The sequence below is a fragment of the Mustela nigripes genome, chromosome 9 (genome assembly GCF_022355385.1).
Source record: "Mustela nigripes isolate SB6536 chromosome 9, MUSNIG.SB6536, whole genome shotgun sequence".
Taxonomy (NCBI): domain Eukaryota; kingdom Metazoa; phylum Chordata; class Mammalia; order Carnivora; family Mustelidae; genus Mustela; species Mustela nigripes.
Genome location: NC_081565.1, coordinates 7,857,091 through 7,883,491, shown reverse-complemented (window position 1 = coordinate 7,883,491; position 26,401 = coordinate 7,857,091). Strand labels below are relative to the sequence as shown.

Below are 26,401 nucleotides of genomic sequence, written 5' to 3'. Positions count from 1 at the left end.
AGGGCCTCCCCAGGGATGACACAGTGAGCCCGAGGCCTCTCAGCTGTGCTTCTCAGACCACCAGGGGTAAAGGACCCACTTTTTAATTTCTGATCTGTTGCAGAACTCAGTGTGGTCCTACTGTGCGTCCCCAGCCCACAGCATCCCCTTCACGGAATGCCCCCCCAAACTGAGAAACACCCCGATAGGTCTGGACTCTGTTTAAAGAAATGAACCCCCTGAGCATGACTTCGGTCACACGGTCATGTCAAAATGCTTGTAAAGCGTCCTCAATGCTTCTCCGTTGTTGTCCATGTCATCACTGAGCGGGAAGAAGCCTGTAGACGAGCGCCCGTCCGTCCGCTTCTCACTGCCTCGGAGGTCATCTAGGCCAGTCCCCCACCCAAGGCAAGCGCCCCTACACCAGCTTCGCTCCAGTCAGCTCATAGGTCCCTGCTCGAATGTTTCTGCAGGAATGGAGAAGGGGCTCCCTCCTTGATAGCTCGCTTTCCTCCAGACAGTGGCCAAGTGTCCTACGATTCAGTTAGGACATAACTGCCCGAGTTAGCCCCGTAAGACGGCCCTTATTTCAGACACCAGTTGCAAGTATCAGGTTGCCAGGTCACCCACACTTCTGTCCCACTTGGTTGTAAAGTCAGGCGTTCCCACAGCAACCCCCCACCCCAGGTTTAATAATTGGCTAAAATGACTCATAGAATTTAGGAAAGCCCTTCACTTGCTCTCCCGTTTACTACAAAGGATACAACTCAGGATCAGCCAGACAGGAGAGATGCCCAGAGCAAGGTTTTGGGGGGCGAGGGCAGGCACGGAGCTCCCACGCCCCCGCTGGGAGGACCACCCACCCGGCACCTTCTTGTGTTCACCAGCGGAGCAAATCATTGGCCATTAAGGATTGAATCGGTCTGCAGTCCCTCCTCTCCCACAGGGTTCACCGTGGGGCTGAAAGGTACAAGCTTCTGATCAAGGCTTGGGCTTCCTAGCAAGCGGCTCCTTCCTGAAGCTCTTTAGAGACCCAGCAAGGGCCCCTCGTTAGAACAAAAGGCACTCCTGTCACCTTCATCACTCAGGACATCCCCAGGGTTCTTTTTGTTGGGCAGAATTCATCTGTTTCTATTTTCCACTCAGAGTTGCTACTTACATTTTCTGTAAGTCTTCGCCCTCCTCGCCATGGTGGGCCTCCAGCGTTCCAGGACATGTGCTGCTTTCCTCCTAAGATGTGGACTCTGCTCCACTCATCATCGTCCTCACTGTGCTCCTGGGCCACGTGGGAGGTTGTTGATGTTAAGCTGAAGTGGTCAGAACTAAATTCGGGGCTCCAGGTACATCCCACACAGGGACAAGGGGGAGTAGGCTCGTCCCTTTCCTTGCCAGGCACACTCTCTTTTTACAAAGCCAGTGATTCATTACAGACCTTCCATAAAGCTGCCCCTTGCCCCAGTCTTCTTCACGATGTAGTGGAGACAATTTTGGAGTCAAGCAAACGTGGGTTCGGGCTTCACTCTATCACTTACCAGATTATGACTCAACTTCTTGGAGCCTTAGTCTCCAGACAGGTGAAATGGGTGCGGATTCCTGCTTTGTAGCACCTGGCCTTCTCCTTCCTGTACTTACGCACTTAGAATTCATCCCCAAATGGAGGATTTTCTGTTGTCCATACTAAATTTAATCTCATCAGTGTGTCCCTGATTGCTAATTGTCAAGAGGTTTTTTTTTTTTTGACATCTTGATTCTGTCACCTGTCCTATTAGCTAACCCACTGAGAAGCTTTACATTACCTTCCACTGTGCTTCTCCTGCCATCTGTGTGCTCACTCAGATTATTAATTAAAATGAGTGTGACCCCCGGGTGGATCACTGGAGACCTCCCTTACAGCTCACTTGTATGTACCAATTAGTATATTGTGAAGCAGAGGGACAATCTTTCAGCTTTTTATAAATCAATCTTCCTTGGTGTGGGAGGATTCTCTTATACACTGTTGGGGGATATGCAAACGAGACAATCTTTTGGAAGGGCAATTAGCAATAATTAAAAATGCACACACCATTTGGCCAGTAGTTCTATTGCTAGAATGTGTATTGTAACGTTATTTTAAATAGGGAAAAAAAAAAACCCCCACCTGGAAGCAACTTTGATTTCTATCAGTAAAGGAGTAATTACATAAATTATGATACATTTATACAATAAAATGCTTAGTAGCTATTAGAAAGAATGAGGCAGTAGTATATGTAATACCACAGAGAAATGTTTAGGGTCCAGTTAGACCGAAAAGCAAGTTCCAGAATGATTAGGATATATCATGCTTTTCCTTAACAGACAAAAAGGTAAATAAGTTTGTCAGTATGCAAGAAAGTTTCCAAAAGAATAGATAAGAATTAAGCAGTAATTGCTTCTAGAGAATGGAAATGGCAAGTCAGGAAAGACGTCAGAGGACCTTGACTTGCCACAGCAGGTCCTTCTATGCCATTTACAGATGTTACATATCTCTACACAACTGTAGTATTTAACTTTTCTAAAAACCTGCATCGTCACTAAAAAGAACAAGGTAAATCTAAATGTACTGACCTAGAAATATTTCCAAGATAATTTCTGTTTTTAAAAATTGTATTTATTTAATCTCTACATCCACCATGGGGTTCGAACTCATGACCCTGAGATCAAGAGTTGTGTGTTCTTCTGACTGAGCCAGCCAGGCACCCCCTAAGATATTTTCTTTAGTGGAAAAAATCGGGTTTCAGTGTAATAGCTCCACTAGCCTCCCATTTATGAAAATAAATTCTATGTGTATACACATATGTGTTTGTTACAAATTTATCTGTATATGTGGACATGGATGTGAACTTAATGTTGTATGCACAAATGTAGACAGCAAACACACCTTTGTAAATGCATACAAAGGTCTGAGACAAACCACACCAACCTGGTAGAATGGTTATCAAAGGCAAAGGATGTGGACAGGGACATGGAGGACCGAAAGAGACAGATTTTACTTTGTGTGTGGTTTCACTTTTTCAACCAGCTTATATTTATTTGCATTTGCAATTCAGAAGTCTTTAGTGCGTTTTTTTTAAATCCATCTTCTTTATTGCCAGCATTCTCTCAGCAATTTAAACCTAGAAACTGAAGTAAAGTCTGTTAAAATGCATTCTCTCATTAATTGGGCTCACTCTGGAACAGACTCTCAGAACTCCCAGGTATTATATAAAACAAGGGATCTCATCTGCAGTTCAAGTTCATGGTGCAGATTCCCTGCTTCAAGTCCAACACTAGCAAACATTCAGATAAAATGAGGGTGTTATATGTAGATTTTGATTACATTCTCAAAATATCCTGGCCAGATTCGTTCAGTCCTCCCCTTCACATCCCACGAGTATAAATGGAGTAACAAGATAAAATAAGATCAGATAAGATAGGATAAAATAAAATAAAATAAGATAAAATAAAATAAAAAGACAGTGGCTCAGTCGGTTAAGCGTCCCACTCTTGGCTTGGGCTCAGGTCATGATCTCAGGCTTCATGCTTAGCAGGAAGTCTGTTTCTCCCTCTGCTCCTCCCCATGCTCACTCTCCCTCTCAAATAAATCTTTTTTTAAATAACATTTTATTCATTTATTTGTCGGAGAGAAAGAAAGTACACAAGCAGGGGGAGCAGCAGGCAGTGGGAGAAGCAGGCTCCCTGCTGAGCAAGGAGCCCCATGTGGGACTCAATCCCAGGACTCTGGGATCCTGACCTGACCTGAAGGCAGATGCTTAACCGACTTAGCCACTCAGGCACCCCTCAAATAAATAAAATCTTAAAAAAGAAAAAAAAAAAAAAAAGACAATGAAGGCAACAAGGAGCTTTTGTGGGCTTTGGAATTTGATATCGGAATGATTCAGGATTTCTTGGTCTCAGGCCTCATTTAACACTGTGGCATGTTCAGGCATATCTGCAGCATGGAAAAATTTGAGTTTATTACTCTTGATAATATCTTTTAGCAAATGATTATCTAAAAGGGCATAAAACACCTATGAGCATTTGCAGCCTTAATGTTTAGTTGTTTGGCAGATGTGTCCATCAGGGTATTTCCTCCAAACTTGCTTGTTGATGTCAAATAAAGTGTTCCTGGTGTTATTGTCACCTTAAATGTTCTAGACAAAGTTTTTATATCCCTGAAACTCTCTGTAAAATAAATCTTACTTAAGAGACTTAAGGTTGGGGGCGCCTGGGTGGCTCAGTGGGTTAAAGCCTCTGCCTTCAGCTCAGGTCACGATCCCAGGGTCCTGGGATGGAGGCCCGCATCGGGCTCTCTGCTCAGCGGGGAGCCTGCCTCTCTGCCTACTTGTGATCTCTGTCTGCCAAATAAATAAATTAAAAATCTTTAAAAAAAAAAAAAAGACTTAAGGTTGGGGCGCCTGGGTGGCTCATTCGGTTGATCGACTGCCTTCGGCTCAGGTCATGATCCCAGGGTCTTAGGATCGAGGCCTGCATCGGGCTCCCTGCTCAGTGGGGAGCCTGCTTCTCCCTCTCCCCCTTCTGCTCCCCCTGCTTGTACTCTCCCTCTCTGTCAAATAAATAAATAAAATCTTAAAAAAAAAAAAAGACTTAAGGTTTATTCAAAAATTAATGCCACAGTTAGGCACTACTATGCCCACTCCAGAACCACCTAAAGGAAAATGCCTGAAACACTAAGAGCTGGTCAGAGGACAGGAAACCACTAGAACTCTGTATATCTTGCTAATAGTGTAAGCTGGTGCATCCTCTTTGGAAGTTTAGCAGAATCTAATAGAACTGAAGTCTGCCTCCTCTGGTCCCAGGCAGTAGCAATGAGTGCTTATGGCCACCAAAAGACAGATACAAAACTGTTCACGTGACTTTATTCTTAACGACCCCAAACTGGAGACAGCCCATATGTCCAGCAGCCAGAGGATGCATACATACACTGGGGAGTAGCCACATGGCAGTGGGAGAGAGTGAGCTTGTTACATCCCCAACATGGATGAACGTCACAGACCTGGTGCCAAAGGGCAGACCAGACTCCGCAAATACACACACTAGGATTTCATTTCTTCAAAGTTCAAGAGCAAGTAAAATGAATTGTGGTGATAGAAGTCAGGGCAATGGTTACTTTTCACAGTATGACTGGGTACCTTCAGGGCATTGAAGATATTTTCTATCTTGATCCAGGGAGTGGTTCCACGGGTGTCTACATATTTTAAAAATCATTTACTATTCACTCAAGATTTGGGGCCTTTTCTGTCTGCTTCTGGTACTTACCATCAGAAACCAGAGATCATCTTTGGAGTCGCTCTGGGCCTGTGCGGTCTTGGGCAGAGGGTACTTTTGTTGTTTCTTTGCTTTAGTCTCCTTTCCTTGTCAGCTCCTGCGTATGTTTGTGTCTTTACACCTCATCGTATGTGATTTTAACAAGGGACATGAAGTGTCTCACTCTGCGAGACTAACAACTTTTTTGGTGTTGGGGTCCCCCCCCCCATTTTAATTAAGGATTCAGTGAAGACAAAAATTATGTAGTTAGGTTTTTGATCATTTAAAAAAACACAAACACCTCATAATTGACACTTTGTACTTGATAGAGATTTGGGGCATGCCACCGGCCAGAGTCCCGTCTGTGACTCTGAGACGCTCCTCCCATGTTACTCCGTCCTGCGGTTGCTAGTGTCCAGACCTCTGGGAGGGGAGAAAGCAGATCCGGTGCTTCAGAAGATCTAGAGTGTGGGGGCCAGTTTTTACATCCTTTGACCCCCTTGGCAATCTCTGAAGCCTGTAGACCCCTTCTCAGAATGTTTTTGAACGCGTAAAACAATACACGGATTACAAAGGAAAACAGTAAATTGAAATATATTGGAGGGGTGGCTCAGCTAGTTAAAGCATCTGACTCTTGATTTCAGCTCAGGTCATGATCTCAGGGTCATGAGATTGAGTCCTGCATCAGGTTCACGCTTGGCTGAGAGCCAGTTTAAGATTATCTCCCTCCCTCCCAGACCCCTGCATACTCTGTCTAAAAAACAGAAAAGAAATAGTTATCAGAGGCTTAACCCATTGAGCCACCCAGGTGCCCCAGATGGATTTTTTAAAAACCTGATTTATGATACAGTAATATATACCCTTTTTTATCAGTACATTAAATAACAAATCCAGCAGCAGGACTTACAACTATTACAGTTTTGAACCAGGAAGATTGTAAACAGTGTTTAAGATATCTGCAGCCACTGTAGTGAGTTCTGAAAATATCTCTGATTTGTGCATGTGCACATGCATGTGTGTGCACACACGTGTGCACATGTGTACGTGCGTGTGACATGGTTATCAGGGCTGTTTGTTCTACTGTAGTTCTGTTTTGTTGCTGTTGTTGTTTTGACTGACATTTGTGGTTGAAAGAAACATTTTTTTAAAGATTTTATTTTTTTTTTAGATTTTTTTTATTAATTTGACAGAGACACAGTGAGAGAGGGAACACAAGCAGGGGGAGTGGGAGAGGGAGAAGCACGCTCTCCACGAACAGGAAGCCCAGTGCAGGGCTCGATCCCAGGAACCTGGGATCATGACCTGAGCCGAAGACAGACTGAGCTTAACACCTGAGTCACCCAGACGCCCTGAGAATTTTTTTTTTAAAAGATTTTATTTATTTGACAGACAGAGATCCAAGTAGGCAGAGAGGCAGGCAGAGAGAGAGGAGGAAGCAGGCTCCCCACTGAGCAGAGAACCCGATGCGGGGCTCGATCCCAGGATTCTGAGATCATGACCCAAGCTGAAGGCAGAGGCTGTAACCCACTGAGCCACCCAGGTGCCCCCTGAGATTTTATTTTTAAGTCATCTCTGCAACCAGCATAGGGCTCAAACTTACAACCATGAGATCAGGAGTCTCATGCTCTACTGACTGAGACAACAGGTGACCCAAGAAACACTACATTTTTGTTAGAAGTTAGGGAAATCAAGTTTTGTTTTTTTTTTCTTTACCCACATACATGCCCTCCCTGCCTTCTTTTAGAACCTCTGGCATAGAGGTGCCTGGGTGGCTCAGTCATTAATCGTCTGCCTTTGGCTCTGGTCCTGATCACAGGGTCCTGGGATTGAGCCCCACATCGGGCTCCCTGCTGAGCGGCAAGCCTGCTTCTCCCTCTCCCACTCCCCCTGCTTGTGTACTCTGTCTTGCTGTGTGTCTCTCTCTGTCAAATAAATAAAATCTTTTTTTTAAAAGATTTTATTTACCACCACCACCACCAACCACCACCCCACCACCCAACCCACCACCACCACTACCACCACCAATAAAGAAAAAATAAAAAGATTTTATCTATTTATTTGACAGACAGAGATCACAAGTAGGCAGAGAGGCAAGCAGAGGGAGAGGGGGAAGCAGGCTCCCCATGGAGCAGAGAGCCTGAGCGGACCCTGGGATCATCACCTGAGCCAAAGGCAGAGGCTTTAACCCACTGAGCCACCCAGGCGCCCCAAAAAATAAAATCTTTAAGAAAAAAAAAAAAAAAAAAAAGAACGGCTGGCATAGAGCTTTGCTTCTCAAAGTTTAGTCTTCCTAGTTACCTGGGATGCTTGTGAAACTACAGATTCTTGGGCCACGCCCACAGAGCTCCTTAGGAATCTGGAATGGTCCCAGGGTAATATTTTAACAAATCTAGAAGCCCAGAGCCAAGACCTGGTGCTGTGCCATCAAGTCTGGGAAGCTCCAGAGGCCCAAGTTCCTGGTTCCTTCAGAGTCTCCTCAAGGCTCTGCTGATGGTGTCTAGGGTCTCAGGCCTTGGGACAATGGCACCAACTGCAGTGCCATCTGGCTGGTGAAGGCCAGGTGCCTGAGCCGGACACCCCCTGTGTCTGGTCAGCTGATGCCTGAGCCTGGCTGGTGGGCCCCGAGGTCATGCCACAGCTGCACGCGGCCCCATGGCATAGGGGACTGTGGATGGACGTTGCCAGTGGTTTATGATTATAAAGTGAACACTGTTGACAATGAATCATCCAGAAATTCTACCAGAAGCAAAATCCAATTGTTATGTGCTCTTCTTGAGTCACACGAAAAGGTCAAAACCGAGAGGCAACATCTTGAACAGGGGATCAACATTAACATCCCCAGTGAGGAGCAGATAGAGGTCTTGAAGTACAGTAAGCTGAGAAGGACAAGCCCCCCCCTTGTGTAGCCTTCTGACCGGGCACACGTGCCCTGCCCCTCATTGTGGGGCAACATCAGACAAACCTAGAAGAAGTCATGCTCGGTTTTAAAAAAGAAGAGGGGAGGAGCGTGCCATATTCTTTAAAAGCGTCAGTGTTGTAAAAGGCAGAGTCTGTGGAAATTTGCAGAAGCAGGGAATTTAGAGACCCGACAACCCCATCATCCTGCACCCAAGAGGGAAAATACTTTAAATGACGTTTTAAAGTCAATTCACAAGATTGGAATGCAGATGGTAGATTAGAGGTACCATATCCATGTTAAATTCGTAAAAGTTGGTAAAGCTATATTGTGGTTATGTAAGAAGATCTATTCTTGGGAAATACACACTGAGGCACTTAGGGATAAAGTGTTGTTATTTGTGCATCGTAGTCTTAAACGGTTCAGAAAAAATTATGTGTGTGTGTGTGTGTGTGAGCAAAGGAATAAATGGGGTAAAATGTTCGCAGTAGATAAATCTGTTAAAGTGTATACAGATGCTCTGTGCAGTCCCATTCCCACAACTTTTATGTAAGTTCAAAATTATTTCCAAATTAAAAAAAATATATATATATATGTACATAGACTCAGTAGCTGATTTTTTTAAAACTCAAAAAAAAAGCACAATACTAAGAAACGTTACCTACCTTTTTTACTCCTTGTGGAGTTTTTTAAAATTTTATTTTTATTTAAATTAAATTTTTAAAAAAGGAAAAAAAACAACCCTCCAGGATTGGCCCTGACTCAGTTCGAGCTCCACTGCTTAGGAGCTCAGCAACCTTAGGCAGCGTCGCTGAAGTGTCCGAGCCACACTTTCTTCATCTGAAAGTAGGGGATAAAATAAAATCTGTGTCACAAAGTTGGTGGAGATGCTATGGAGCTAATGCGTATAAAGTACCCTTAAAGCTCTCTCAATGAGTGTCAGTATTTCCGGAGCATGTAAAAGACAGAAAGCATCCTAATTCACTTTTTAAGTTATATAATTCTGGAAGCATAACAGCACTTTGTACAGAAAAGAGACCTACAAGCTCCATCTCACTAACAAATATGTTACATAATTCATATTTTTTAAAACTCCAGCAGTGTATCAAAAGAATACCATACACCATGACTTAGTCGGATATATTCCAGACATTTCAGAAACATTCAGCATCGGAAGAGCCAGTAGTATAATTCATTACATTAGTCTGATTTTTCCGCCATTTAACCTATTTTCTTAAGAGTTGCCAAAAAAACTTTTCAGTGCAATTTGGTATTGATTCCTGAGAATGGCCTCTCTGTAAGCTTGGAATGGAAGGAAACCCCCTTCGACATGATAAAGTGACCACAAATGTCTAGGAAATCACCAGAAGCATATTGGAATCAGAAAAGTACATTCCAGTCGTCTGCTGTATACACATGGGGCAAAGCAGAGGCCAATGGAGGTTCAGTATGATTGCATTTTGGTAAGAAAAATGAGAATGTCTGTCCATGTAAGAAAAGAAGGAGAGGAAGCCATACCAAATCATTTATGGTGACTATCTTTGGAGAGAAGATTAACATCATTCATTATGTTTACCCATAATTTCCCCCATTAACTGTGTGACCTCATGACACATTTTTACAATTCTACAACAAAAATATGAACTCGAGAGGCCGCAGAGATTTTATTCCAGGTGAAATGGGCCTGTCACAGGGGTACCAAACGGAAGGGCGTGCCTCTAGGGGGCACCAACTCCCAAATATTTGGAAGCTTTGGGCCAGAAAGGAAAGTTCAAGTTTACACTCAAGCTGGAAATAGCAGAGTCTCCTAGTTCCCTCCGTTCTTTCTGCTCTACCCAGAGGACCTTCCAAATGCTGCTGTGATGTGGCCGCGGGGACATGTGCTCCCAGCCCTGTTCGTACGCTTTTGACAATGACTTCTCTGGTTCTTAGTCCCCAGGTTCACTGCCCGCTTCTTGTTTACTTTCTGAATAAGCCTCTTAATGGAACAACTTTGTTCGATTACAGAATGCAACCGCCCTGCCCGGGACGTGGCGAAGAACAGACGTGCACTTAGAGAACCCAGAATACCACACCAGATGGTATTTCAAGTATTTTTTAGGACAAGGTAACTATGCCATTACGGTGGTTGGGAGGAAAGGATATTCAAAATGCAAATTAAATGTTGGTGTAATTTCTTTCTGGTGCCCCTAGAAGTGTGAAACTAACTGGTTTAGGGACATTAATATCAGGTTAATAGCTTTGTCAATGGAAAGATTCAATTCAGTGTCAGTCCTAGGATTTTTCGTATATATTCATATATGAAACTATAGATATATAGTTATATAGAGAAGCTACATGTAGATATAGAGATAGAGACAGATATGGGTTTTTTGGTCAGTTATTTTTGTCCCTTGGGAGTAAAGGGAGCTCTGATCATCTAAATAGTTTTTGGAGACCTAAGAAGAATTTGCAGGGTGAAAAACATCTTTAGACCTAACAAGGCAAGTGCTGTGTCTATAATTGAGTTTTGAACGCTTAGTTCAAGACAATGAGGGGGAAAATAAAAAGGACCCCTGAGCTCCGGGACCACCATAGAACTAGAGAGGCGTTGTCCCGTGGGCTCTGGTAACGGGCGTTTATCACTTACCATGTGCCAGGCAATAACACTGGCAAAGGCAGTCATTCTCCCAACCTTCACGGAGACTCTAAAATGGGTCTGAATCCTGTTCTGCCATGCTTAACCACAGAATCTTACGCTGGTCACTCTCCACTTCTCTGAGACTTAATTTCCTTATCTGTAAAATGGAGGTGTTACTATTACATACCGAGTAGGCTTGAACAGGAGTTTCAGTGAGATATGCTGGAGAAAGAGCCAAACCCCATGCCTGGCCCAAAGCGACAGCGTGGTCATTAACAGCGGTGTACATTTAAAGTGAAGGGCTCGGGTGAGCATATGTGGGAAGGCGGAAAATGGGAGTGTGGCTAATAGGAGAGACTGGGAAGGGAAGAAATGATCACTGTTTTAAGATTCGAGAGGAGGTAGATAAATTGCTTATCAGGCTAATGCCTGTGTTTCTAGAAGATGTGAGGCGCAGACTGTATCATGAGAGTGATCAGACCCAAACGATGTCTTTTTAAAAATCTGATACTGTTTTATTCTAAGAAGTTCACTTACTGGACAGGGCATATTTCTTTATAAAGAAAGAAATCAGTGGGAAAGTTGTCATCCTCCCAAATAATTGAAAGCATAGTGCCCAGAGCAGCGGTAACTTTAGACAAAACTGGTGCCATCAGTTCAGATGCTGAGAAACTCAGAGGTAAGGTAGGCTCTGGAATAGGTGAACTCAGGGGCTTGGTGCTGTCATCAAGGCTGGACCTCCTCAGGGTCACAAGGTGGTTGCAGCACTTCCAGGCATCACTTCTAGACACCGCCCATGTCCAGAGGAAGGAGAAGGCCATCTTCAAGAATAAGGAAGCCTTTCCAGAAACTGCCTGACCCATTTCTCCTCCTGTCTTGTTGGCCAGAATTGGTCATGTGTCCATTTCTAAACAAGTCACTGTCAAGGAGAAGGTCAATGTGATCAGGTTCTTTCCGGAGCTGGGTTTGGGATTCTTGTTCCATGCTTATGTGGGAAGGAAAAATTGTCTACTCCTATCAGGGCCTGGAAGAACCAGTGGGTCTTCACTGTTCTAAACCTGTCTCTTTTCCAGTCCATCAGAATTATATTGGAAATGATGCCGAGAAGAGCCCCTTCTTCCTGTCCGTGACCCTCTCTGACCAAAACAATCAGCGTGTCCCTCAATACCGAGCAATTCTTTGGAGGAAAACAGTAAGTACCTGGCTTATACCTGAGTATCACCACCACGCCGAGTTTGATTAGTGTCTTTGTCACAGTGGTTCAGGGGAGTCTTTTTCTATGAGGTTCTTTGAGTTTGGATAGTCAGGATTATATGATTCAGAGGTAGGGTCTTCAAGCTCTGAGTGTAACCACAACTTGCCCCATACGAGCCACTACCTGGACATGTCCATTCCCTCCATCTCGCGGGTGGACTACAGAAGTGTATTGTACAGAGTATTAACCTTAATCTTGGCTGTTACTAACACTGAGACTGACCAGCCAGCTCACCTTCAACTAAAGAAACAAAATGTACTGGAGGAATATAATGTTGTTACTGGGATACATCCTACAGCCTGCTCCTGTTTCCCTGGGTCGTTTCAGTCCAGCCCTGAATCTGCTGTGCTTCTAGAATTTCTTTGAGGCTTAGCCCCCTTCATCAATTTCCTGAGGTAGGAAAATGACTTGAGTCTTAACAAGACAAGTACCCCCATCCGTGATGGCTTCTGGGGACAGTGACCTGAATAAAGGCAAGTCCCTCCAACTCAGGAATTCAGGCCTCTAAGTCGCTCAGGAAAATTCTCTTATGTCACTATCACGACTTTCCCTTCTCTTTTCTGATTTCTTCAGTAATTCTTCGAGTTGATATCTTTTCTTATTATTTTCTTCCCTTGGGCTTTTTTTTTTCCCTTCGCTTCTCTGAGAGGCATTAATAGGCATTAAGGACACTAGAAAGAACAGAGGGTTTGGAATTAAGCAAACCAGTGTCAAATGACATCAGTAGCAAATTCATTTGTGTCAATTTGCAAAATTTGCTGATGCTCTCCATTTTCTTCTTTGTAAACTGGCGAAAACTCTTGGCTGTGGCTCACAGGGTGCTGAGGACTGTATTAAGTGAGGTCTTATTCGAAAATCCACATTTACATGGTGTCCTAAATCCCCAAATCTTAAACTGCTTAAACACCTGAAGGATAGAACATTTTACTTGTGATTCAGTGAGTACAGTGGATAATTAAGAAGCAATAAAATAAATCACACTCAGAAAACCTTAGTCCTCTTATGTGGTGGTCTCGCTTTATGGACGTGTTTGTTGAAGGTCATTACCTAGGAGTTCTGGGTGGCTTCATTTGTTGGGCATTTGACTTCAGCTCAGGTCATGATCTCGGGGCTCCCTGCTCAGTGGGGAGTCTGCTTGTCTCTCTGCCCCAGCCCCCAGTTGCGCACGGTCTCTCTCCCTCTCAAATAAATAAATAAAATCTTTAAAAAAAAAAAAAAGAAAGAAAGAAAGAAAGAAAGCCACTACCTAATCATTGTATGCGAATTTTTCTCTCAGCAACATAGTATTTCAAAAATTGCTATGTCTATCTTTTTGGGAAAGAACGAATACAGGAACTTAAAGAAACTAATTTTTGTATATACACTCACTCAAAAAAACTAATTTTTTTACATAGACACTTTTAAAAAATTGTAATTTTTATACATACATATATATTATACACACACACACACACACACACACACATATATATAAACACATTTGCATGCATGCAAACAGATACAGCAACTTCAGAAAGCCCAGAAAGAATTTCTAGGAACCATTACAGAGTTGACTGTGGTTAGAAACTTTTTGTGATGATTAAAACTAGTGACCGTGCTAACAGTAAAATCTAACATTTATTGAGCAGTTACTATATGCCACATATTATATACTGAGCTTTCCCAATGCCTTATCTCAAGAGGTATTATTGCAAGTTAGGGAGATTAAATGATGTGGCTGAGGCCACATGCCAGAAATTGGCAGGCCAGGCAGAATTCTGGACTGCACGCCTAGCTGTGAGCGCTGCACATAATTAATTCTGCGTGTGCCTGGTGGCACACAGAAATAGCTCAGGAAGGATTTACTGAAGGAATTAATGAATGACACCAAAGTCCCGCCTGACCCGTGTCCTCTGCTGCCTCTGTTTATATAAATGTCCATGTTATATTGCAGAAATTTTTCTCTTTTTAAGCAGGTTTAAGGTATAAAACCTAATGTAAACCCCAGTTTGCTTTTACTCGTGAATGATTTCCTGGAGAGGGGTTTGGGTTCTTGGCTCTCTCCCCGTGTCACTGAAGTGGGGGGTGTCAGTCTTGCCCTCGTCGGAGCTGTTCTGGAGGAGAGGTGACACACTGGTGGTGCAGGGCTACGTGCCCGTTGTTCTCAAGTTCCCCCATGACAGGCTTTCCCCGTTATTCACCTAATGAGAAGTGATTGTGCCCTTGTCTGAAGCCTCTTATCTTCTGCACCAGGAAGACTGTTTTCTGGCCTGATTAGATTTTTAAAGATTTTATTTATTTATTTGAGAGAGAGAAAGAGAGAGAAAGAGCAGGGAGGGGAGATGAACAGAGGCAGAGGGAGAAGCCTGACAACATGGGACTTGATCCCAGGACCCTGGGATCATGACCTGAGCTGAAGGCAGACGTTTAACTGACTGAGCCACCCATGCCCCCCCCCCCCCCCCCCGCCTGTTTTTGTTTTTGTTTTAACTTATTTATTTAATGTTTGCTAATTACGCTATTCCAGTCTGTCTGGCTGAAATATTCTCTTTGGATGACCCTGCCCCTTTTGGACAGTCTTCCTGATTTCTTTCCCCTCCCCTGCTCCCCTCGAAGTTGCTATTTGGGTGCACCGGGAGAAGGCTTATGGGATCTCATAGTGGCAGGACAAGAGAGCCTTGAGTCCACATGGGGCCCCTTGGGTTCTTTCTGGGTTCTGTTGTCGACCTGGTCTCTGAACTGGCAACCATCGAGAGGTAACTGGTTCCCTCTGGCCTTTTTGGGTCACTGAAAATTATGGCCACTGAAATCCACGGTCCCAGTCACTTGTGAAATCGCCGCATGCCGTGACCTCTGTGACCCAATTCCAGGCATCCACTAGTCACTGAGCCTCTCAGCTCTGTCCTCACCCGCATCCCCTGCCAGGCCCCAGGCTGGTAGGGAGGAGCAGAAACCTTGCTTTAGGCTCACATTTCTAATCTTGCTGACTGTCTATGCCTGAGGCTCCTGAGTTAACCACCGCTCATCAGGTTCAAACAGGTTCTACCTGGAGTTAAAGATTCCTGCAGAATGCCATGCCTAGGAAGCGAACCCCTAGCCCACATGTTCTTAGATGTCTCCTGTCTCGCTATATGGGCAGCGTCCCTCGCCCTCTTTGAGGCCTGCCCTCTGAACGGCAGAATCAAGGGCCCCGACATCTAACCCCTTAGCTTTCCTCCCTTCTTTCTTCCTTCCTTCCACCAAAACAAGAAAGGGCAGTTTCATACTTCTGCCACCTTTCTGGAATGGATTTTCTCAATGTCCTGCCTTCTTCTCCGGGCAGAGACAGCCACTCCACCTCCTCACCTGGGGAGGCTGCCAGGTACTGGAGGAGGGGGGCTGGGGCAGATACAGGGGGGAGTTTTGTTTATTTACTATCTGAAGATGTTGTCTCTGTTACCTGATAAATTGTGATAAACACTCTGAAGGAAACAGAGGCAGAATGATACGGGAGACTGACTTCAGATCAGACAGCCCAGGGAAGGTTTTTTGAGGAGGTGACATTTAAAGAGACCTGCAGGAGGAAAGGGAACTAGCCACATAAAGACTGAGGGGAGGGCACGTGGGTGGCTCAGTCGGTTAAGTGTCTCCCTTCGGCTTAGGTGGTAATCGTGGGGTCCTGGGATGGAGCCCCATGTTGGGCTCCCTGCTCAGTGGGGAGTCGGCTTCTCCCTCTGCCTCTTCCCTCCCCGTTTGTGCTTTCTCGCTCACTGTCTCTCTTTCAAATAATAAATAAAATCTTGAAAAAAAAAAGTAAGGCAGGGGGCAGGCAGGGAACATTCCAGAAAGAAGGAATAAGGAAGATAAAACAAATGAGGAGCTCTGGAACTCCTCTTGCGGGCCCTTGGAGAAGTCAATAAGGAGCGACTTGGACCGCCAATCCCCCGTGAAGGCAGCGGGGCTGGCCTAATGAGTCCGCCCTTCTCTACCAAGAAGTGCTGGGCCAGGGCGCCTGGGAGGCTCAGTGTGTTAAGCTGCTGCCTTCGGCTCAGGTCATGATCTCAGGGTCCTGGGATCGAGTCCTGCATCGGGCTCTCTGCTCAGCAGGGAGCCTGCTTCCCTCTCTCTCTCTCTCCATCTACTTGTGATTTCTCTCTGTCAAATAAATAAATAAAATCTTTAAAAAAAAAAAAAAAAAAAAAAGAAGTGCTGGGCCTTCTCCAGAGCTTTGGACTCAGAGCATGCATCTCAAGCATCTCAAAGCAGGGCAGGCCAAGCGTCTGCCACCAACTACAAATGGGGGTACTGAAGGGGTGGGAGGGACTGAAAAATCAAAGCAGAGCTTGGCAGGAGGGGTCCATTGTGAAGCCCCTTTGGGTCCAAAACTAGTGCGGGAGGCTGCAGGAAATGCAAAGAAGCCGTGTGCCTCCAGCGTGAGCTCACAGTTCGTTCTAAAACAGACATATAGCTAAATGTGCGAATCCTGATTTAAACAGTCTTGTCTCTCTGTGCAGTGTTTCTTCTAAACACAAAGAAAAGATTAAAAAAAAAAAAAAAAAAAAAAAACAAACCCGTTCTTCCTGTAAATTCCACCCAGACAATGAAGCTAGTAAAAAGAAGAGGCTCAAAGTCCAGCTGCTCAGGGATAATCACTGCAGGAGCCTTACAGACACCGGCTCACGTGTGCACATGCGTACACACCCGCGCGTGCGCAGACACACGCACCCGCCTGTTAAGGGGGTGATGTCCCACATGTACTTCCATATCCCTGTAGTGATCACCTCGTGTTGCCTGATACGTACGCGTGCTTGACTCTGACAAGGCCTCTGTTGATCCCACTGGAAAACAGAACTGAAAATTGTTTTTTGTTGGAGAGCAACTCTACAAAGCTACGAAAGGGAGAAGATGGGGAGGAAGAGCTTTGCCAGCTTGTGAAGAAAAGTACAAATCATAGTCCCCTGAGCCTGGGGTCCCACATCCGTGTAGGCAGCTCGTAAAGATGTCACCATCAGCCAGGCAGGGGCTGGGTCCTCTCCTGATCCATTCGTTCCCCTCTTGGGCTGCCCTTGGCTTCTCTTAAAACCGCGTTTGTTGTGCTTAGTGAGAAGACAAAGTAGCCAAGGTAGGGGCTGAGTGGGAAGGTCAGATTCAGACTTTCTTCTAGAAGGGTTGGCATCCCATACAGCTGAGCACAGTGGAAGGTAGGCCAGGGACCAATAAAATGAGCAAGGCCAGGGGTGCCTGGGTGGCTCAGTGGGTTAAGCCTTTGCCTTCAGCTCAGGTCTTGATCTCAGGGTTCTGGGATTGAGCCCCACATCGGGCTCTCTGCTCAGCAGGGAGCCTGCTTCCCCCTCTCTCTCTGCCTGCCTCTCTGCCTACTTGTGATCTCTGTCTGTCAAATAAATAATTAAAAAAAAGAAAAAGAAAAAGAGCAAGGCCACCGAAATAACTCGGGTTTCAATGGGTGGGTTATGGGGAACTTGAAAATGCCTATTCCCATCATAATATTCCTCTGTCTTGGAAATCTCCTGAAATCTCTGTACACTGTAAACTACATTGGCTAATAGAGAACCCATGAGAAGGTCTCTGTCTAGAGGGACTTCTGATGGTTTGCTGGGTACCCTGGTACTGCTGCTCCCCAGCCTGGAGTGGGGGTGAGGTTACCAGTTCTCCAGGGGCATGGGTGTGAATGTTTAATTTGCCAAAAGAGATCACAGATCACAGACTTGACAAGGTTGAAGAACTCCACTCCGACACGAGTGTTTGGGGCTTGGACAGATGAGTTGGCAGGTGCATCTCGAAAATACAAGGAAAATCCTATATCCTTCCTTGCCCATTTCCTATAAGAAATGCCCTGCGTCTTTCTCTAGCTGTTTGTGCGGCCAATTTTATTATTAGTCAGTTAGAAAGTTTTAAATGTGTACTACATCATAATCCCTCTTGCTAAACGTGCAGTGTAAATTCTTTGTGGACAACAAGTCTGTATTGTATTTTTTTTAGAGATTATAAAGAAAGTAGCACTCATCTCCGCTGGGTGTTTGGGCGTGGGCCTGAACCGTTTGGGCGACCTTTCATTCTTTCCCTTTCCCACAACAAATATCCATTGAGTGCTTTCCATGAGTTAGTCACAGTGAGTGCTCATTTCGAGAGGAAGAAACAGAGTTTAAATAGTAAACACAGAGGGGCACCTGGCTGGTTCAGTCTGTAGAGCATGTGGCCCTTGATCTCAGAGTTGTGAGTTCAAGCCCCTGGTCAGTTATGAAGACTACTTAAAAAAAAGAAAAAAAGAAAAAATATATATAGTAAACACAGAAAAATATAAAAGTGCACGTTGTGAAAACTTCTCTGAAAGATTCAAGTGAGTTCTAGTTCAGAAAGCCTTCGACTTGGAGATAACACATGTAGGTCCTGTTGAACTTGCAAAGACTGCTTTCTTCTTGTTGTCTTTGAGGCTGATCTGACTCTTGGCTCAGAGACCAAAGCCCTTCTCTTCTCAGTCAGATGGCTCATCTGCTCACCGCGCCTCTGACCCCAAGGGCCAGAGTATACAAGTCTGTATATTGAGGAGTAATGCTTAAATCCATAATGTTGGGATTTAATGCTTAAATCCATAATGTTGGGTTTGGGGGATAGGGAAAGATGCCGTTGAGCCTGAGCAAGATTTTCCCACCATAGAATGTGTGTCTTCGTATATAGATTCATGACCAGTGAAAGCTCTTTCAGAAATGGAAGTTGCCAAACTTCTCACTGATCCAGTGTTTTGACTTTCCAGGGTACCCAGAAAATATGCCTTCCGTACAGTCCCACAAAAACTCTCTCTGTGAAGTCCATCTTAAGGTGAGTACTCAAGAAGTGGGACCCAACACCAGGAGCCTTATTAGTATTTTGCTCCTGCAGTCATTCTGATGTCACTTTTCTACTTTGTGGAGCCCTGACCGCATCCCAGGCATTTTGCTAAGCCTCGGACATGCAGTCATCCCCCCCCCCCCCACCAACCCTGCGTCTTCCCAGCAGCTCTGCAGGACCGGGCAGTGCTGTCACCCTGCTATGGAGAGGCGGAGGGGAAGCACAGAGAGAGGAAGATCACACAGCCAGCTCCGCTCTCGCATCTCGCAGCTGCCGACGGAGCCCGCTCCTTTCTTCTTGCATGCCGGCAGATACTTTGGTTTCAAAGAAAATCAAGAAATATTTTTCCTCTCATTTTCCTGCTTTGAAATAGAAACGTATACGTCAGCAAATGTGTCTTAGAGAAGAATGTGCTTATTCTTTGCGAAGAGAGTTAAATGAATGGAGAGTCTCGCTGCTCTGTGCTCAGCTGCCTCTCCTGCCCCCACCTTTCCGTCCCCCTCCTGGCTCTCCCGTGCTGGCTGGCAGACCCGCCCCCTCCCCAGGGAATGCCACCATTCACGCGGCACCTGTTGCTGCGTCCGGTCCAGCCTAGAGGTGGCTTCATAGTGACAGCAGCTTCTGTTTGTTGGGCACCGTGCTAAATGCCCTGTGGTCATTCTCTTAGTAAATTCTTAAACCAGCTCCACAAAGTAGACCCATTATTACGTGCCCTCCACCAAGGAGGAATCAGAGCCTCAGAGAAGTGAAGGGATTTGACAAAGATCTCACAGCTGGTATACTACAGAGCTGGGATTCGAACCCAGGCCCTTAGCATCCCTGCGCTTGGGCCATTAGCCACCAGGGCCCACATCGTGGGAGCAGGAATGCTTATCCCAGGGCCCTGGTGCCTTACTCTATTCGTCTGCAAGTAGGTGTTGGGAGGGGATGGCGTATTCTGTGTCCCCGCTGCAATACACACTTGCCGGAACAGCTCTTCAAGGGACAGTCGTGACTCCATCTGCCAGGGGCCGCGTCTGGCTGAGGAAAGGGGCACAGAGATTTGGAAGAAAAATTTTTAGATCTCCTCTTCAAGCTTGATGTGGTCTCCAAATTGCAGACCTTCTCCTTTCTGCTCTCAGCCGTCTGATTTTTCTCCTGGGCAGTCCGAAACTGGAGCTCTGAAAGCATCAGTGAAGAGGTTAGCGTCTTTATTGAGCACAGGAAAATCTTGCTGCTTCTAAGGAGCTGTAAATCCTAACTGGCTTTGAGAGGAATACTTAGAATTATACTGGCTTAAGATTTCTGTGGTTTTTCTTTTTCCTAAAAAAGAAGTTTCTCCAGTTCCTTTCTTCTTTATATTTGAAGACATTTCATTTCGTTAAGATTTCAATTTAGTTTTGTGAGTAGGACCTGTGCTTCTCAGTCCCCCACTCATGGAGCAGAGCATGTTTCAGCCAGAAAACATTTTTTTTTTTAAGATTTTATTTATTTCTTTGAGAGCGAGAACATGAGAGGGGAGAGGTCAGAGGGGGAAGCAGTCTCCCTGCTGAGCAGGGAGCTGGATGGGGGACTGGATCCTGAGACTCCAGGATCATGACGTGAGCCAAAGGCAGTTGCCCAACCAATAGCCACCCAGGTGCCCCTGAAAACATATTTTTAAAGATGCAGAAGATCAAAAGTTCTGCAGTTGCTGCCAATAGAAAAAATTTTATCTTTATTTGTTACAATCTTGAACTTGAAAACATAAAAGGAGATGAAAATATGGATACTGTGGAATTAGGTAAGTCTGGGTTCAAATCTCGGCTCTACTGCTTCCCAGCTTTGTTATTCTAGTTCAGTGTCCTCGCCTTTAAAATGGGAATAAAATTTTTAAATAAACAGTTTAATGGGGTAAAAGAGCACTGCCTCATGGCGACTAAATGAGGTCATCCATGGAAAGCATTGAGCAGGCTTCCTGACGTTATACTACGTACTCTGGAAGTATTAGCTATTATTATGTTTACCTTACAAATTCGGGACTCCTAGATAAAAGGGGCCTCAGGGAGCGTGTGTTTCAACTCCCTATTTTACCTCTAGAAGAACTTGGGCTCAAGGAGGTTGACGTTCTAACGTGAAAGGACCATCTTGTTAAGGAGGGCCTTTTGTCCTAAGTGGCAGAGGAATTGCCAAAGAAGAAAGAAATGCCAGGTAGTGTTATTTACGTTTCATTTGATCATTAATTGCTGTGTAAATATCAATGAACCACTTTCTCGATAAATAAAAGTAAGAATCTTGGAGGCCAATCAGGCTGCCTGAAACCTGCTCCTGGTCGCCCCTTCCTCTCCTATTACACGAATGTCATCAAGGGCCAGTTATATAAGTTAAGTATGCGTGGTGTTTGGTTACTCTCATGTATTCATTCATTGAGCACCCTGGGTGATCACTGATCTCCTGATTGCCCAGCCCTGCAGGGAATCCAGCTGTGATTTTTCTAGGAGATATTATTTCATTTCTCTGAAGCATGGAGACTCGCTCCGAGTTAAGTTTCCACCACCCTGTGGCTCATTCTGTCCTTTCTATTTCAGTGCCATGAACCTGGACAAATTTGAGAAAGGCCCCAGAGAAATTTTTCATCCCGAGATCCAAAAGGTAACAGAATTCTGTGTCTCCTCATGGTAGACATCGGATCACAGTGTTAGATAGGAATGGACAGAGCATTGGTGATTTCTCAGCCTTGGATCTAAGCCTAATCAGAACCACCCGTGGGGCTTTGGTGAAAACAATCATCATAAAGAACCTTACAGTTGAGATTCTGAATTGTCAAGCGGAGGGGTGGGGGGGGAATATGCATTTTTCAGGAGTTTCATGAGTGATTCTGAGGCACAACTGCATCTGAGAACCACAGAACTCTGTGGTCCTTGATTCAGGAGCCGAAACGGTATATGTTCAGAAAGACCTTGTTAGCTTAAAAACCAGTCTTTTTACGGAGTGATGTAGAATTGTGTGGAGGGTGAGGGTTTTTGTTTTTTTTAAATACTAAAGCACAAACTGTTTATTGAGTTCAGACTCCCATAGAACACTGTGCAGGATACCATAAGGAATAGAAGGTTTCTAGAATCCATCCTGTTTTCTCAAGCCCTACTGCTAGGGAAAAGCAATCTGCCTTGGGAGGAAAAAATTTAGAGTCTTAATCTAGGTAAAGGGCCATCAGAAAAACGTCAGCCAAAATTTGTCTTGTTTCAATTGATATAGCTTTGAAATTCCCCCCTTGAAACTTATACACGGCGCCATCACCTAGTGCCAGCCATGTGTCAGAGCTAAGCTTCGGGGAGGCCAAGGCCAGGTGGTCAGGAAGAGGCCGGAGAGGCAGGTGGGAATTCCGTCCAGGAGACAGCAGGGAGCTCTGGAGTCTTGAAGTGGAGGAGCATCGTGCTTAAGTCTGCTTTTCGAGGAAATAACTCAGAGGGTACGAGGAAGATAGGTGGGAGCGTGAGCAGCCTGTGCTTGCATACCTTTAAAATAGTTAGCTTTTAAAATAAAATAAAGTTACCGCTTTTCGGCTTGCCCCCAAATACAGAGTGTTGTGAATCCCTGTATCTTCTGTTTTCATGTAATGTTTAAAATAGTATTTGTGTCCTGACTCAACCCCAGAAGGAACGGAGGCCAACATAGGTGCGTTCGGTTAAACTGTATGCAACATGAAACTGTGCGATGCTTAACCAACTAATTCTTGATACTGAATTTTAAAACGACTTAGAATTATAAATATGCCTCTATCCATGTGCCTTTTTTACTTCATCTGTACAGGCTCTCGTATTTTTAATCCTTCCCTTCTTGGAGTCTTGGCGGGTCCCCCAGACATGGGCCCAAAACCCTATGGAGCCCCTGTGGAATGCTTCTTTCTGCCTCCTGAGTGTGCGCCTCTCTGCTTTCCCTCTTCCACGCAGTCACAGAGGACAAGAAACAGGATATGGCAACCTTCTGCCTCTTTATATCATAACTCTGCCTGTTTTTCATCAAACAAAAGACACCTTCCACTTTCCCGACATCTGTGTTTTGACTCTCTTTCGCTTCACGAGGGGCTGCCCACGCGCTTTCCCACCACCCGGGTGTGTGAATGTGCACGTGTGTGTGCCCCGCCATAGTACTGTTTTCACTGCTGCCGCCGGCTTTCTATCGCCGTGCCCGAGGAAGCCCCGAGCCACAGGTGCTGGGGAGAAGAGGAAGGGAAAAGGTCTCAGATCCAAAAAGTAAACAGAAAATAAACCACATTATAAAGAAGGCATCTTTCCACCAAGCAGGAAGATGGCTGGTGCTATTTAAAAATGTTATTTGTCTGCTTCTGGCTGCTATATCATACTTACATTTTTCCTGGCCAAAATCTTTCCAGAAGCAACCTGTGAGGAGCTAGCTTTAAATAGATCGGGAAATCTGGGTGTCTGTGGGTTTCTTCTGGTTGCTATAGTTCAACTTTGTTTTCCGAGAGTTGTGCTCTAATGTGACTCTCCCAGATGACCAGGTAGTTGACAAAAGTACGTACAACTAAGCTGGAATATTTTACGCACCTCTGGGAGGTGGGATGGGAAGCGGTATCCACGGGAGCTTGGCTTTCACAGAAAGTCAAAATAGAATCGTCACTGTTAAGCATGGATGTAACTTTCAAAATTTGGTTTGACAGGACTTGCTGGTCCTTGAAGAACAAGAGGTAAGAACTTTTATGAGAAGTTTTACATTCCTGCTACCTTCTGCCTCTGTGTTTGTAAATGTGCTTCTCCCTTCACCCTGACCATGACCTTTTCTTTCAGTCAAATCTCTACATGGATTTGCTCACTGAGCTTACTGTCACTCAAAGTCTTTGTCGACATGTTTTTTCAAGGTATATTTCAGGACCTCCTATGCAGCCACCTATAAAGATATAAAAACAAGCTACTAAAATCTGCTTGGAAATAATCAGAGTTTAGCCTCATGATCAGGGCAAGTAATGGGGTTTTCATTTTCATTAAGTCAAATCGACAGGGCATTTGTGCTTTATTAGCGCATCTGATTTATGGACACTGTATTTATTTACACGTCTCCATCCCTTGTTGCTCCACTATTGGGTTTTCTGAGGACATAACAAACATAGGGAAATAATTTTTTAAAAATGCTATCAAAGGCATTTGATTAAATCCCAGTAAATCACAGTTTTTGTGTATCATGCCTCTTGGTACATGGTCATACCATCCGTCCAGTTGCTCCAGCCAAACTTGGAAAAATCCTTAACACCTCTCTTTCTCTCACACCTAATCCTTCGGCACATCCTATGACGACTTCTTCAAAATATACTTCTAATTCAAATGTTTCTCGAGGTTTCCACCACGACTACTCTCATCTCTTGACGCTGCCCCATCGTCTCTGGCCTACACCATACGATCTCCAGCTTTCTGCTTCCACTCTGTTCTGTTTCTCATGTAACAGCCCCAAGGGTCCTTTCAAATGTCAAGTCAGGTCACCCCTATGTTGCAGGCTGTCATGGCTTCCCAACGCACTCCAAATAGAGCCCCAAGTCCTGACTGGGGCCCCCCCGGGGGCCTGTATGACACCCCCGTGCTGCCTCTCCTGTCTTCTCCTCACGAACCATGTTGATGTGCTATTCCTTCACCTGCTCGGGAAGAGCCCCCTGTTCCCACCCACTTAGGATGTGCCTCCCCAGACCTCCTCAGGGTCGTGCCTTTTCCTTGATACCAGGGTCTCTGCTTGGAGAGGCTGTCCTTGACCACTCTGTCTAGGGTAGCACACCCTGCCTCTCGCCCTCTGCCCTTCACACTGTTTTGTGTTTCTTTTTGACACGTGTTTTCATTGACTAGCTGTGTATCTGGTGCCTGCCCCCAAGAACGTGAGTAGCGTGAGAGTGTGGGGTGGGGGGGCTTATTCAGTTTCCTTCTGGCAGTATCCCTAGATCCTAGAGCAGTGGAGAGAGAAGACACAGTCAGTATTTGGTGGTTGAATAAGTGGATTATGTATTGATTGAGTAAAGTGTGAAAAATAATGATGCCATTATAAAGAATGAGGTGAACCTTTATTTACTGGCACAGAAAGTTTCCCACAACAATACTTACGGGGGTGGTGGGCAGGTAGCAGTTCCCAGGGCAGTACCCACAGTATATTCCCAGTTGTTTTTATAAACAAACGTGTAGGTATATTCAGTCATTTGCTCATTCCTTCATTGATTCAACAAATATTTCCCGAGCTCCTACCATGTGTGTCCCATGCGCTGTTTGTGCCATTGGGAATACACTAACCAGCGAAACAAGGTCCCTCATGGAGCTTCCAGTCCAGTGAGGTAAGACCAATGACACAACTGAGTAGATGTGAACACAGTAACGTGATGGCCCCAAGAGCTGTGAGGAAAAAAAAACAAAGTAGGCGATACGGGGGAAGGAGTAGGTTTTTGACATGGAACAGAGTACAGAGTAGGTTTATCTGAGGCAGTGACATCACAGCTGATTCCTGAACGCGTCGATATACGTGCGAAGGAGCCAAAATAATGTGCCCCAGGTTGTTGGCAGGGGTTACTTTGTGCAAGGCAGTGGGGGCGTAGTGTGGGCTGCCGCCGAGCGCCAACAAAGAGATGTCTCCACTTTTATCTACATATTATCCACATATGAATCACACTTGTGACGACAGAATTCATGAACTCCGTGTATGATTTATAGAAGGCAAAAGATGAAAGTAAGACACATTTCTGGCAAACATTTGAAAAATACAGAAACACACTGGGGCATGTGGGTGGCTCAGTCAGTTAAGTGTCCAACTCAGTTTCAGCTCAGGTCATGGTCTCAGGGTCCTGGGATCGAGCTCTGCGTCGCACTCTGTGCCAAATGCAGAACCTGCTTGAGATTCTCTCTCCCTCTGCTGCCCACCCTCAACTCTGCTCACTTTCTCTCTCTCTAAAATTAAATATATATATATATATATATATATATATATATATATATATTTTAAAGAGCCCTTCTTATAGTGCGTTGAAGGAGGTGTGAGCAGTGGTCATCTCTCAGCATTTCCCTGAGGATGTGGCCGAAGCTCTTCTGCTGGCTTCTCAGCTCAGAGCATTCATCCTCATTCCATCCAATTATGCTAATAAACTACCAACAGCAAAGATGAGCACAGAAAAAAAATTAATAAGCAGCACTAGTGATATCCCTGAAGTGGTGGCGATTTGGTAAATTGTCGTCGGTGTCCTGAAACCTACGTTTTTGGTGCCCACTGCAGAGAGAGGCCCCGCAGGAGAGATCATGGTACACCAGGTCGCACTAGAGAAAGAAGTGCAGGAACATGCGAATAAGAAAAATACCAAGGCATTGCCAGAACAAGAGTAGCGAGGAACTGGGGTGTCCACTTTTGAATCAGGCCATCATCTCTCAGTCCCTCTGGAATTACTGGAACTTAGTCCCCACATACTTCACTTTCTTCAAAGAAATGTAATTCCTAGCTTCCTAATAATTCCCAAGGAGATGACTGCACTTTGGTTTGTTTTTTGTCTCAGACCATTTAGAACTTAAAAATCAAAAGTCTCACCCAAGCAGGAATTACAAAATGACCTTATCTCTATGATGAGTGTCTGGGCAGGGTATTAAGTCCTGAG

General features: G+C 44.9%; 1 protein-coding gene across 5 annotated transcripts in view; it reads left to right on the top strand.

Moving 5' to 3' along the window:
• Positions 1-26,401, top strand: part of GARNL3 (GTPase activating Rap/RanGAP domain like 3) — a 143,658-nt gene that overhangs the window by 66,012 nt on the left and 51,245 nt on the right. For all 5 annotated transcript variants that reach the window (XM_059410765.1, XM_059410764.1, XM_059410766.1 and 2 more), the window contains 5 exons: positions 10,145-10,244; positions 11,831-11,949; positions 18,743-18,807; positions 21,363-21,426; positions 23,456-23,482. In XM_059410765.1, the coding sequence (XP_059266748.1) occupies positions 10,145-10,244; positions 11,831-11,949; positions 18,743-18,807; positions 21,363-21,426; positions 23,456-23,482 (375 nt within the window). The remainder of the gene's footprint in view (positions 1-10,144; positions 10,245-11,830; positions 11,950-18,742; positions 18,808-21,362; positions 21,427-23,455; positions 23,483-26,401) is intronic.